The 13,929-nt window shown below is 36.7% G+C and overlaps 1 protein-coding gene across 1 annotated transcript in view; it reads left to right on the forward strand.

The window, feature by feature from the left end:
* The window catches only part of COL25A1 (collagen, type XXV, alpha 1), a 494,338-nt gene that overhangs the window by 249,333 nt on the left and 231,076 nt on the right, over positions 1-13,929 (forward strand). The window contains exon 3 of the mRNA XM_010858552.1: positions 12,534-12,578. Within this exon, the coding sequence (XP_010856854.1) occupies positions 12,534-12,578 (45 nt within the window). The remainder of the gene's footprint in view (positions 1-12,533; positions 12,579-13,929) is intronic.

A 13,929-nucleotide genomic window follows, 5' to 3' on the forward strand; every position in this document is an offset into this window, starting at 1 on the left:
TAGATTTAGAAATCCCTTTATGTGCAGTACTTTTCTAGTATGTTCTTGTGAGAGTTTCCGTTTATCTCATAAATATGCTCATTTCTCCTTATAAAATGTATAAATATCAGTTAATTCTTGGGTAAACATGAAATGCTTCATTTAAGCCTAGTCTAAGCAAGAACTGAACTTACAGTGAGATAACTGGGAACAAGAAGTTTCAGAAGGCCATTGGCCTATCTCCACAAGGAGTAGAAACTCAGCCACTTTAAAAACAATCCTAATAATCAAGTAATGTCAAGAATTAGATTCACCACAATTCTGATGTATGTTGTATTGATTTGTTTAAAGTAAATAATTAAGTTAATTTAAGTTTATTTTATTTGTTTAAATTTATTTAATTACAATTAAATTTATTTAATTACAATTGTTAAAATTTTCCTTTATTTAAAATTGGAAAAATATAGAACTAGATAAGACAAAAGTCCTGCTCTCAGTGTATTTCATGAGAAAGTAAAAACATACTCTGCCAGAAAGGTATAGCTTACTGCTTAAGGGCTCCTCTAGTGAGCAGTATATTCTGTAATAACTAGCCCATTTTCTTCTACTGCTACTGCTGCTAAGTCACTTCAGTCGTGTCTGACTCTGTGTGACCCCATAGACCGCAGCCCACCAGGCTCCCCTGTCCCTGGGATTCTCCAGGCAAGAACACTGGAGTGGGTTCCCATTTCCTTCTCCAATGCATGAAAGTGAAAAGTGAAAGTGACGTCGCTCAGTCGTGTCCGACTCTTCGCAACCCCATGGACTGCAGCCTACCAGGCTCCTCCGTCCATGGGATTTTCCAGGCAAGAGTACTGGAGTGGGGTGCCATTGCCTTCTCCGATTTTCTTCTAAACTAGTGGCTATTCACAATTTTGGCTACTACCCCAAAGAAGTACAGGTGTATCACAGAGATATTATAGCTTCAGTTCCAGACCACCAGAATAAAGCGAATATCACACAAAGCCAGTCACATAAATTTGTTGGCTTCCCAGTGCATATAAGAGTAGTGTTTATACCATACTCTAGTCTATTAAGTGTGCAATAGCATTATGCTTTAAAAAAGTATATACTTTAATTTTAAAATATTTTATTGCTAAAAACTGATAACCATTATCTGAGCCTTCAAAAAATGAGTCACAGTAGTAACATCAAAAATCACTGACTACAGAGCACCATAGCAAACATAATAATGATGATGAAAAAGTATGACTGTTACAAGAATTGCCAAAATGTGACCCAGAGACAGGAAGTGAGCAAATGTTTTTGAAAAGAAATAACACTGATAGACTTCCTGGACACAGGGTTGCCAAAAACCTTTAATCTGTCAAAACAAAACAAAAAACATAGTATTTGTGAAGAACAAAATGAAGCACAATAAAACAAGGCATGCACCTGCCGCATTTTACATTTAAACTGGGGCGCACATACGTATTCACCCAGTTGTCTTTGGGTGGCCTAATGTGTACACTATTAATGTATTCACACTTACTGGCCATTTTTCTCTTGTTGTACCTTCCATGTGTCCTACACTTTTATCCTCATTAATTGGAGACATTTTTGGCGTATATTTTCTGTTTCATAAGTTTTACTTGGAATTGTCAAAAAGTTCGTGGTATGAAAGCTTTATAATAAGCATGTTTATGAAAGGAATATTCACAAAATTACTTTAAAGATTTGGTGTTTTTATTTGATTTGTTTAAATCCACTATAGATTTTGGCAAAACAACCTTAATTATTAATCTTAGGGTGCTAGTACATTTTAGATATTCATAGTCCATTAAAGGGCTTCCCAGGTGGCTCAGTGATAAAAAAAAGTCTGCCTGCCAAGTAGGAGACTCTGGTTCTATCCCTGAGTCAGGAAGATATCCTGGAGAAGGAAATGGCAACCCACTCCAGTATTCTTGCCTGGGAAATCCCATGGACAGAGGAGTCTGGTGGGCTACAGTCCATGGGGATCTCAAAGAGTTGGCTATGACTTAGTGACTAAACCACCACCACAGTCTATTAAGATTGTGATTTGGCCTGGTAAGGGTATGAAATTAAAATTTTGCAACTTCTTGCTTACTGTTTATAACTAAAATATTAATGAACTATTTTTGCTAAGAAACTATTCATTTTTTTATTACTCTGATAACTTGTAAGAATAGAATCCCTGAAACATTTGATAGTGTGTCTCTTAAAAACAGAGGAAATACTTTTACAACTTTTCAGTTAAATTCATTGCTTTTAAAATAAATACTGTATATCTGGAAAATTCTCTGTAGTGAGAGTTATGGAGCTTGGTTATTGTAAACTTAAATTATTACTTATTTATTATGATTAACTTTCTTTTATAAGCCGACATTCCACAGAGATAAGAAACTTGAGGAAATTTGTAATAAAAACACACATAAAATATGTTTAAAATGAACAAGCCTGTGTTATGTACAGTGAAGTACAGGCTGATTTAAAATACTTTGGGAAGTAAACCTGTGGCCGATTCATTTTGATATTTGGCAAAACTAATACAATTTTGTAAAGTTTAAAAATAAAATAAAATTGTAGTTGGAAAAAAAAAATACTTTGGGAAGTAAATCTCCTGAATAAGAAAAATTATTTCTTTGAAAAATTAACGTGGTGTGAAATAGCATTGGCATGCATCAAGTAGCCCTTGGGCTGAATTTCTGTAAAGGTTTGTCAAGGAATAAGTGTTGTGCCAGTTGCTGTAGATGTAAGGATGTAAGGGAATCCCAACCCTCAAGAGCTCATAGTCTCGTGAGGCAGTAACAAGTAAGAACACATCTGCCTAAGTAGCCCTGTTATAAGAATATGAAGTAGGCTCTTGATCAAATGGGTGTCTTCCCTGGTAGCTCAAATGGTTAAGAATCAGCCTGCAATACAGAAGAACTAGGTTTGATCTGGGTCAGACATATCCTCTGGAGAAGGGCATGGTGATCCACTCTGGTATTGTTGCCTAGAGAATTCCATGGACAGAGGAGCCTGGTGGGCTACAGTCCATGGGGTCGCAAAGAGTCCGACAAGACTAAGCGACTAACACTTTCATTGGTCAAATGAAGCAGTTTGGAACATTTGCCCTGGCTGTGTCCAGTCTCTCTGGAACTCAAATGCAGTGCGAGTTCAAAATGGAGAGACAACGAGGTGAGTCAAAGAGTGCTAAGTCTGCCATTAGGGAGCTGTGAGGGACCTTCTGCAGCTTGTTTTCACCCACCGCTCCTGGCCTTCATTTTAGTTTGCAGGATTCTGATTTGTAAACCCATTTAGCCAACAAACTTTGCAAATGGTTGCAGTTCAGTATGCAAATTGGAGCTACTCTGGTAGTCAGTACGAAGCACAGGGTGAAAACTTTTAGGCTGAATCACCTCCTGGGGTTGTTTTAGGACAGACATTCTACGAGTATGGAGAAAACACATTTTAGCTAATATTCGACTTCTACTAGGCATTTGCTGTTTAAGCCTTTACTTCTAATTGTGGAATGCAGAGCTTTGGTCTATGTTGAAAGAATCTCAGGCATTAGACAAGTGAGCAGGTGAGAGGACTTTGGGGAAGTCCTGAAATTCAACTGTGCCTCCTTGTGAGGCTAATCCGGAAGATCTGAAGGTAAACCTGGTTTAGACTTCTGAAAGTAGCTGGATGATGGGGGAGGATGGGCCGTCCAGAAAGGATGATCCGCTGTCTCTTCTGTGTCTGGACAGGGTCCTCCCTCCCTGGGGGCATTTGCAGCTGTTGGAGGCCAGCTCCTGGGACTGATTGAGACGGAGGGGCATCCTAGCTTTGCACTCATTTCTTCTCTAGGCCTCCTTACCCCAGCATCTATCTGCCCCTAGGGCTTCGGAGAAAGCAATGGCACCGCACTCCAGTACTCTTGCCTGGAAAATCCCATGGATAGAGGAGCCTGGTAGGCTGCAGTCCATGGGGTCGCTAGGAGTCGGACACGACTGAGTGACGTCACTTTCACTTTTCACTTTCATGCATTGGAGAAGGAAATGGTAACCCACTCCAGTGTCTTGCCTGGAGAATCCCAGAGATGGGGAAGCCTGGTGGGCTGCTGTCTGTGTGGTCGCACAGAGTCGGACACGACTGAAGCGACTTAGCAGCAGCAGCAGCAGGGCTTATCCATCTGCTAATTACTTCTTACTCAATCGTTCCCTGCTTACCCACAAGCCCTGGTGCTTGCTGTTTCCTTTGCCTTACATTTCTATTTTTCTGTCTTCAGAAATAGGATAAGGGTACAGTTGGCCTTTGTATCTGTGGGTTCTGTGGATTCAACCAACTGTGGATGGAAAAAATGAGAAAAAAATTTTCTAGAAAGTTCCCCAAAGCAGAACTTGAAGTTATTGCACACCAGTGACTATTTACATAGCATTTAATTGTATTTATTATGTACTGAAAGTGATCTAGAGATGATTTACATTATGCAGGAGAATATGCATGGGTTAGATGCAAATGCTACACTGTTTCATATAGGAAATTGAGCATTGGAAGATTTTAGTATCTGAAGGGGGTCCTGGAACTGATTCCCCTGTGGATATCAAGGAACAGCCATGAAGTACTTTATGGTACTTTCTTTGATGTCCTTAAAGAGTCTCCATGTTTCTGGAGATGAAATTCTTCTAAGAAGTTTTATCTTTTTATTACATAGGTAGAATTGTTTAGAAGTCTCGCTATTTTTATAGACAGTGTGACAGTAATATTAGCATAGAAATAGCTTATAAGTTTTACTACAATAATGAAAAATAAAGGAGACAGTTAACATAATATAGAAAGCCGTTTAGTTTTCACCCTCAAGATAATCATATAAATGTAGTGAAGTTAAGGCCATTTACCAAATTTTTTTGGCACACCAAAATCAAAGAGGTTAATTGGAAGTTAGCTCAATTTACACATTACTGAAAACCTATGTCTTTTAACTCTCTGTGTCATATTCTTTTTATTATACTAAATTGCCACTTTGACAATATACCTACCATATATGGAAGGTAATGTTAATCTGTCACAGTTTCATTCACACATATAATCGGTGTTTTTTATCAAATACTCAAATATATTATGATCGCTTTATGACTAAATATACAAAGAGAATATAAATAAAGCAAAAGAGGGAGCTAGTATTTATTGAGCCATTATTTTGTGCATGTATTACCCACCTTCATGGAAATTCAGTCAAGAATTAATTCCCTGATGACTCGGGCAATGACTCGGGCCATTAGTGACCATTAGGTCATTTTTATAACGAGATGACTGCTATTCTCCCCATCTTCAGGTTTTGATGACAACAGACCTAAGCACAGTCACTAAAAGCATGAGCCTTTGCCTCGTTTCTTTTTTTAAAGAAAGAACTTTTGTTGAAGTCAATGAGTGACACGTAAAAAGCTGTACATATAATGTGAAGAAGCTGATGAGCTTGGAATAAGTATGCATCTGTGAAACCATGGCCATCATAAAGGCAGAGGCAATCCATCATCTCCCCTTCACCGTTCTTATTATTGTTCTGTGGTAAGAACGTAGCATGAGCTGTACCCTCTTAGCAAATTCTAGCAATGAATTATTAGCTATAGGCACTATGTTGCATGGTAGATCTCCAGAATTTATTTATCTGGCATAATTAAAACTGTGTACTCCTTAACCGTAATCTCTCCTTTTCTCTATTCCCTGGCAACAACCACTACTCTCTGCTTCTGTGAATTTGACTGTTTTTGATTCTACACATAAATGAGATTGTACAGTCTTTGTTTTCCTGTTTCTGGCTTATTTCGTTTAGCATAGTATACTTCAGATCTATCCATGTTGCTGCAAATGCCAAAATTTCCTTCTTTAATTTTCCATTGCCTATATGTACATATGTATATATGATATATACCACGCATTTTCTTTATCCATCATTCATCTCTCAATAGACATTTGTTTCCATATCTCAGCTGTTGTGGAAAATGTTGCAATGGGTGTGGGAGTACAGGTATCTCTTTGAGATTCTGATTTCAATTTCTTTGGATAAATACCCACAAATGGGACTTCTGGATCACATGGTAGTTCTAGTTTTAATTTTTTGAGAAATCTCCATGCTGTTTTCTGTAGCGGCTGCATCACTTTACATTGCCACCAGTAGTGTAACAGGGTTCTCTTCTCTATACTCTCTCCAACACTTTTTTTTCCCCTTGACTAATAGCCATCTTAACAGGTGTGAGGTAATATTTCCTTGTGGTTTCAATTTGCATTTATCTGATAATTAGTGATGTTGAGCATCCTTTCAAATCTGTGTTGGCCATTTGTATGTCTTCTTTGCAAAAATGTCTATTCAGGTCCTTTGCCCATTTTTTTTAATTGGATAATTTGGCTTTTTGCTATTGACTTGTAGAGTTCATTACATATTTTGGATATTAACCCCTTATCATATCCATGACTTGAGAATATTTTCTTCCATTCTGTAGTTGAGATTTTTTAGTTTGGTAATCCTGGTTTTATTTGTTTTTGTTTTTTGCTTTTGTTGCTGGTACTTTTGGTGTCATATCCAAAAAATCAGTGCAAGGCCAATGTCAAGAAACTTTTCCACTGTATTTTCTACTAGGAGTTTTACAGTTTCAGCTTTTATGTTTAAGTCTTTAATCCATTTTAGTCGATTTCTTCCCTTTGTTTCTACCCACCTTTTCTTCTCCCTGAAAAGCACACACAGCAGAAATGTGTGTTGAAATAGAAAGCCACAGGTTAAGACAAAATACCCAGCCAATTATGAATCCTGAAACTTTTCTTGAATGCTTCCTGTGTATTTAATTGCAAATGTTTATTAGCAGTAAAAATATTTTTTAATACAAAGAGAATTCCAGTTAAAAAAATCTCTCCTCAAAGTACCTGTCTGTTTCAGTTCAGCTACTAGGAGTGCAAGGAGATCCAACCAGTCCATTCTAAATGAGATCAGTCCTGGGTATTCTTTGGAAGGACTGATGCTAGAGCTGAAACTCCAATACTTTGGCCACCTCATGCGAAGAGTTGACTCATTGGAAAAGACTCTGATGCTGGGAGGTTTTGGGGGCAGGAGGAGAAGGGGACGACAGAGGATGAGATGGCTGGATGGCATCACCGACTCAATGGACGTGAGTCTGAGTGAACTCTGGGAGTTGGTGATGGACAGGGAGGCCTGGCGTGCTGTGATTCATGGGGTCGCAAAGAGTTGGACATGACTGAGCGACTGAACTGAACTGAACTAGAAGTGGAGAAGAGAAAACAACCCAAGTCATAAGAGAATTGACAGGATTTGTTAATTTATCTGATAAACCAGAAAAGGGTATTCTAGACACCTGTAATAACTACCCACCCTCAAGACCATTGGAAGACCCATATACAGGCATATGTTTATTTCTAGATACATCTCTAACCTTAGAGAATAGCCTAATCACAGGTAGATACATCATTACTAAGGAGTAGAGGGCTCCAACAATATTAGTTGTGAGCCAAAAGAACTGGGTTGGCTTAAGACACCTTGCTGTGATGTGATTTGATGACCTTGATCTGTCTGCAGTTGAAGTTGTCAACACTGGTCTGTACAACATTGCCGTTATGGCTCATTTTTACTAATTTCTGTCTCAGAATGACAGCCTTTGTACCATCTTTCAAGCAAAAACTCTTTCTGAAGCGTGAACAGTATCAGTTGCCATGAATTTTCTTATTATGAAGAGCAGTCTGGTTTTATCACCTCCCTCTGTTTTCTGTAATTTATTCTTTATTTCATGAATTGTCTGTAGGTTTTTACTTCCTCTGTTGCTGATAGCTTCTGCTTTTCCTCTTCTCATTCATGTTCTTGAACCAGTTTCTTTTGTAGAGTCATGTTTTTCTGCTGAGAAAATTCACTCAGAATTTGTGCTGCAAGGATCTGGCCAAATTCAGTGAATAAGAATCAGGTTCCAGCTTCTATATTTGTTCTTACGGCTCATGCCTGGCTGACGCTTCATCACTCAGTTTGGAATAGGAATGGTCATTATCTTTTTCAACTAATGTTAACTATTGTTAACATCGGTCTGGTCTGGTAAGCATCTATCATTTGTCTTTTCTAATTTTTTCATTCTGGTGATCTGCCAGCTGTCCATTGTCAAATTCATTCCATGCATATCATTTTAAATTAATTTTGCTTTAAATTCAAAAGTAATGTCAAATGATCTGCACGGTAGACTTCTTAAAAGCTTCTGTTTATTTTCTTTGTATGCAAGATCTTTATGTGTCACGAGTGTTTTGTATAATTTATTAGTTCACAAGATCAGTCTAGTGCTCATTCCAGTCTTCTGTTTCTTACAGCGATTATAACATGCTCTTCTCAAATCTAGTATTTTCTTTGTAAATCCAACAGGGCTTAGATTCTCATTTCCCATAACTTAGTTTAGCTTCATTTTTTCTCTCAAATATTATGAAACTCTTTGGAAAACCTTGCCATAGTCAATAGGTATCTGTCTTACCAAATATCTCCTCAGTTTCCTTAGACTTTATTTTTTTCTCAACTCTCAAAATAATAAGCAACTTTCCCACAATATTTGGTTCATTTCTGTAAGTCTTCAAATTAAGTATTTAAGGCAAACATGTTCTTTTTTTTCCTGACATGGATTGTGGTATCTTAGTTCTCCAACCAGGATAGAACTCAGGCCCACGACTACGGAAACACTGAGTCCTAACGACTGGACTGCCAAGGAGTCCCCTTAACTTTGTTGCTTGATTTCTTCAAATATATTTCTTCTTTGATAATTCTTTTATAATCTGATATTTTAAAAATATTTTTTAAAGTTCGTTTCAAATTATTACTAGACATTTATATAATTATTGTTTTTACTTGATAAATTCTATTAATATTTAAAAGAAATATTTAAGAAGAAAGTGATAAAGTAATTCCAATAAACAGATATAATTACAGGCTCCAAAAACTTTTCATAAAAATCAGGTCTGGACCCTTCTGGCACCTTTGTTATGGATAAGACAGCAATCAATTTAAGTGTCTCCCATGGTAATCTTCTCTCTGGTAGTTCTTAACATTTTTTTCTTTATCCTAGAATATTTCTAAGTTTCTCCTTCTTTGTGTTTGTGTGATTTATTTTTACTTGCCACTTGAGTATAAGTTCTATCTTAGATCTCTCGTTTTCAATTCTGGCATAGTCTCAAATATTATCTCTTAAACAAAGGCTTCCCTATCACTTCTTTTGAGTTCTCTTATAAGTAAAATTTTTCCTCTTAGCATGGATAGATGAGACTTCCCTGGTGACTAAATGGTAAAGGACCTGCCTGCCAATGTAGGAGACACAGGTCTGATCCCTGGATCAGGAAGATTCCCCTGGAGAAGGAAATGGCAACCCACTCCAGTATTCTTGCCTGGGAAATCCCATGGACAGAGGAGCCTGGCAGGCTACAGTCCATGGGGTCATGAAAGAGTCAGACAAGACTTAGTGACTAAACAACAGCAACAACAATAGATGGATGGATGAATGGATGGATAGATAGGTAAGTAGATAGCCTGATAGCTAGATAGATGACAGAGTCTTATTCTGTTTGGGCTACTATAATAAAATACCACAGATGGGTAGCTTATAAACAACAGAAATTTATTTCTCATGTTTTGGAGGCTGGGATGTCTAAGATCAAGGTGCCAGCACGGTCACCTTCAGATGAGGGCCCTTTTCCTGATTCATAGCCGGCGACTTTTCACTGTGTCCTCACATAATGGAAGGGACTAGGGATCTTTATGGGGTCTTTTTATAAGTTCCATTCATGAGGGCTCCAGCTTCATGATTTAAACACCTCCAAAAGACCTCACTCCTAATATCACCATCTTCGGGGGTTAGAATCTCAACCTGTGAATTTGCACGATACATTTACATTCAGACCACAGTGGATAATTAGATACATCGATAGATACTGGATCTGTCTCTCTGAGCGGCATTCTACATCTTCCAAATCTATTCCTTTTTCAACCATATCCAGGTTAGCATTTATAGATTTATCTTTTTTATTTAGATTTCAGTGACCATTTTCAAGGTTTCTAAAGGATTTTCTTTCAAATCTACTTGTTCCTTTTTTCCTTGTTTATATTTAAAATCCCTTGGTCTTGAATGGATGTTATTTAATTTATCTCTTAAAGCACAATTAACATACTAATCTTTGTCTGATGCTTTCTTAAAATTAATTAATTTTACCTGAAACAAATCCGTGATCTGATTATTGAGTGCTACCTTTCTTAGCATTAGATTTCTTCATGTGTTTTGGAACTTTGATTTCTAACTGTTTGTAAGTTGGAGGTTTTGAGTGTATCTGTGGGTGTACAGTGTTCTCTGGATGTGTGTCTGCCTTTCTTTTCTCTGTATTCACCCCTTCTTACCTAATCATTTTATGCTTGTCTTTACCTGACCTCCCAGCTTTCTAGAGCAGATCTGTTTTAAAATGGCATTTCAGGACTCCTGTCCCAGATTTATGTTGGAAATATCACAGAATTAGGTATCAAACCAACAGAGGCTTACTTCATTTTCCAGTTGAGGGATTATATTCCAGAGATCTAGGTTTTTTTCATCTTCTCTTCAGCATTTATAAGCCCCCAGCTTCAAAAAGTGAGTCTGGCTCTGATGAGAGAAGTTTTGAGCATTTATTCTTCAGGGATAGAACCCATGGGCACCATTTCTACCCCCAGAACTAGGGCCAGGCAGGTTCGTGCTTTATCTCTGCTCTCCACTTTGCATTTCTCATCTATTTCTGGCCTGCAGACATGCCCGTCTTTTTCAAATACAAATACTTCTAAATGTTTTTTGCTTTTTATAATTGACTATGTTTAGAGTAGAAGGAACAAATCAGAGCATAAACTCATGTGCCATCTTTACAACATACTACTAATGGATTTTTCATGCATGTTATTTTAATCTTTTCAACTTCTTTGCTTCTTCAGAGCAGATATACATCTAATACATGAGGACCTATAGTCCTAACTATGCAGATCACAGACAACATAAGTACCTAGTAGTTGCTAAACACTTCTTGTTTTATTTTGTAATATACAAAATTCCTTTGGATTCCTAATCCAAAGGACATTGTATATTATATATCAGAATTTGTCAATATATATATGAATATGTATGTTTTTGAATGTGTATATAAATGCATATTTTTCATACCTATTAGAATTCCCTGGGTTTATTTACCTATTTTTATGTTTCTCCTTATGCTCCCCATCTGGCCAAAGATACCTTGAGTCTGATGAAAATCTCTCTTTATTCCAGAATACAGAAAGAAGTCTGAAATTTCAAATGCCAATTCAAATTTGAACTCTGCTTCAAAACTGCTTCTCCTAATGTTTTCATTTGATCTTATTGTTTGATTGGTTTTTAAACCTCTTAGAAAACACAGATGGCCAGACTTACTCTGTCTCAGGGCTTGCTGGGAAGCTGATCTGGCCACTACTGTCTTCATTTCCTGTGATGGCGTCTCCATGTGGAAGTCAGTGGCTCAAGATTACAGTTAAGAGCCACGTGGGTGCAAGGCCTGTGCTTCTGTGCCTTGAACTTAGAGTTCAGAAGTCATCCAGCTGCCTTTGCAACTTGTTCTTCAAAACCAGGCAGTTCTGTATTTTCCTTGGCTTCTTTCTCTCAGCAAATATAGTAAGATCTCAATTCTCATTGTGAGCTGATTATTCTCTTCTATCTGCCGGGATCATAATTCAGTGAGAGCTGTTCCTAACCAAGGAAATGAGGGCAGAAATTATATAATTGAGAGTAATGGCTTGAAATCCATGAATATCTAGAAACATGTACAAGTCTGACACATACTAGCTTGGTGGTCTTCATAGGCAACTCACTGAAGAAAAAGAGTTTTTTTCTCCACTTTAAAAATGAGATCGTCATAAAGACTAAACACTTATTGAATGACAATAATGAGCTAGCCCTTTAGAAAAATGAGACCAATAGTTACTCCCTAAATGGTTTCCAATTAAAAGCGTTCTGATTTTAAGTCAGTGTGTTATTAGAGAAATTCCAATATATAAAAATTCACATTTAATAATCAAGAAAATAATAATGTTTAATAAAATAGAAATATTTGTAAAATTATTTACATTACTAGTATATACATTTAACTAACTGCCAACTAAATATTTTCAAAAGAAGTTTGATGAATGTGACTGAAGAGAAGCTGTAATCATTTTTACTTAGTGCTTTCAATTATTAATATACTGAAATCTTCAGAAAAGAAATTTTCCTAAGAGACATGAAATCTCAACACCACCAATTTTCTTATAAACCCTTTCTTACTGATGATATCTAGGCAAGATGAACAAAAATTCTGAATCTTTAGTGTTTCTAGTAACACATCATTGGTTAGAGATCTAGGACAGCTTTTATAATTAAATACAGCTAAATAGTTACGCTGGGATACCAGAGACAAAGTTAGCCTTTACAAATCGCTGGTCCTTTTCATGTTAGTCAAAACAGTGATAAAATATATAGAAATCATTTACTAGCCATTTTGGAATAAAAAAATTCCAAAAATTGTTCTTTGTCTTTCAGGTCCTCCAGGGAAACGAGGTAAGAGGGGCCGAAGAGGAGAATCTGGTAAGTCTCTCTTTCAGCTGTCCTGTGTCATTCATATCCTGGTTAGGGTCCCACATCTGTTCCTCCTAATTAGTGATTGCATTGCTTTGTTGGGTATTGTGTCTATGCGTGTGTGTGTGTGTGTGATGTTTAAATCTTCTCTGCTACATCTAGAATTTTTTTATCTTATTTCCATCAAGCTGTAGGAAGGAGAAGTTTGCAAAATGTTATTAATTACAGTTTAATAACCCCTGGCCCCCTATTTTGGCTTGTTTAGGTTAAATCTGCCCTTTCAGTGTACAGTGGAGAATTTCTTAGCCACACACAGTGTGACAGCATCACCTGCTTTCCATCTACATATAGGTGGTCAGTCAGGGTAGGTTCTCTGCAGAAACATCCGCCTTGGGACACCAGGGCATATGTCTTGGATAGATTATTATTATTTTATCCCCTGGTAAAATTTTGCCATGCTTCTACTCTCATTCTTTTCAAAACTTGAGAATTTTTATTCTTCTTGTATAGCCATAGCATTTTAGTGATGACAGGAGCCTTAGTAATCAGTCCAGAGTTTTCATTTTCTAGTTGAGGAAATGGTGGCCCAGAGTGATCAGGTGGTTAGCAAAGCTCGTGCAGTTTTTTTTATGAGCAGAACTTGAAGCACAACCAATTGTCCTGATACCCATTTCAGTGTTTTTCTTTTTTCTTTTTTTTTTTTTTGGTTTCAGGCCAAATCCCTATATGCAAAGTCAAATAAAAACTATTTTTTGAAACCAAGATATTCAAATGAGTGTGTTCAGTTACAGTATTACTAATACTTTGATAAAGTCTAAGACTCCAAAAATGTAAATGTAAATGTGAAGTCTTAACACAGGGTATCAGTTCTTTCTTGAAAGATAAGAGGAAGGTAATCAAAGGTCTGATTTTAGTAAGAAATATTATTTTTCAATATTTTCTACCTACAAGTATTTATTAGCATTAAAAACAATCTACTAAGGGTTAAAACAGTGGAAATACTAACACAACAAGAAAGATAAGACAGCAGATTGGGTTTTTGTCTCATCCTCTCCCTCTTGGAAAAATTATGTCAAAGTAAAACGGTTTTATGAAAAAGTATCTGCTTAATTCCTTTAAAGAAATTCTCAAAAGTTATCTTTAAACCTCATTCACTTTAAATAATTGGAAAGTTATATAGATATCCCCTTCATGAATTGTGAAGGTTTATAATAGAGGATGCTTTATAAATTTGTTTTCAAGGAAAAAAATGATAAAACATTGGTGGACCCAAATAATCACTGAATTGATCTTTGTGTCAAAAGAAAGAAAGATGATTAAGGGGAAAAAAGTGAAAAGTTATACTTAGGCAATTTTACAG

This window comes from Bison bison, unplaced genomic scaffold (genome assembly GCF_000754665.1).
Source record: "Bison bison bison isolate TAMUID 2011002044 unplaced genomic scaffold, Bison_UMD1.0 scf7180017864389, whole genome shotgun sequence".
NCBI classification, from domain to species: domain Eukaryota; kingdom Metazoa; phylum Chordata; class Mammalia; order Artiodactyla; family Bovidae; genus Bison; species Bison bison.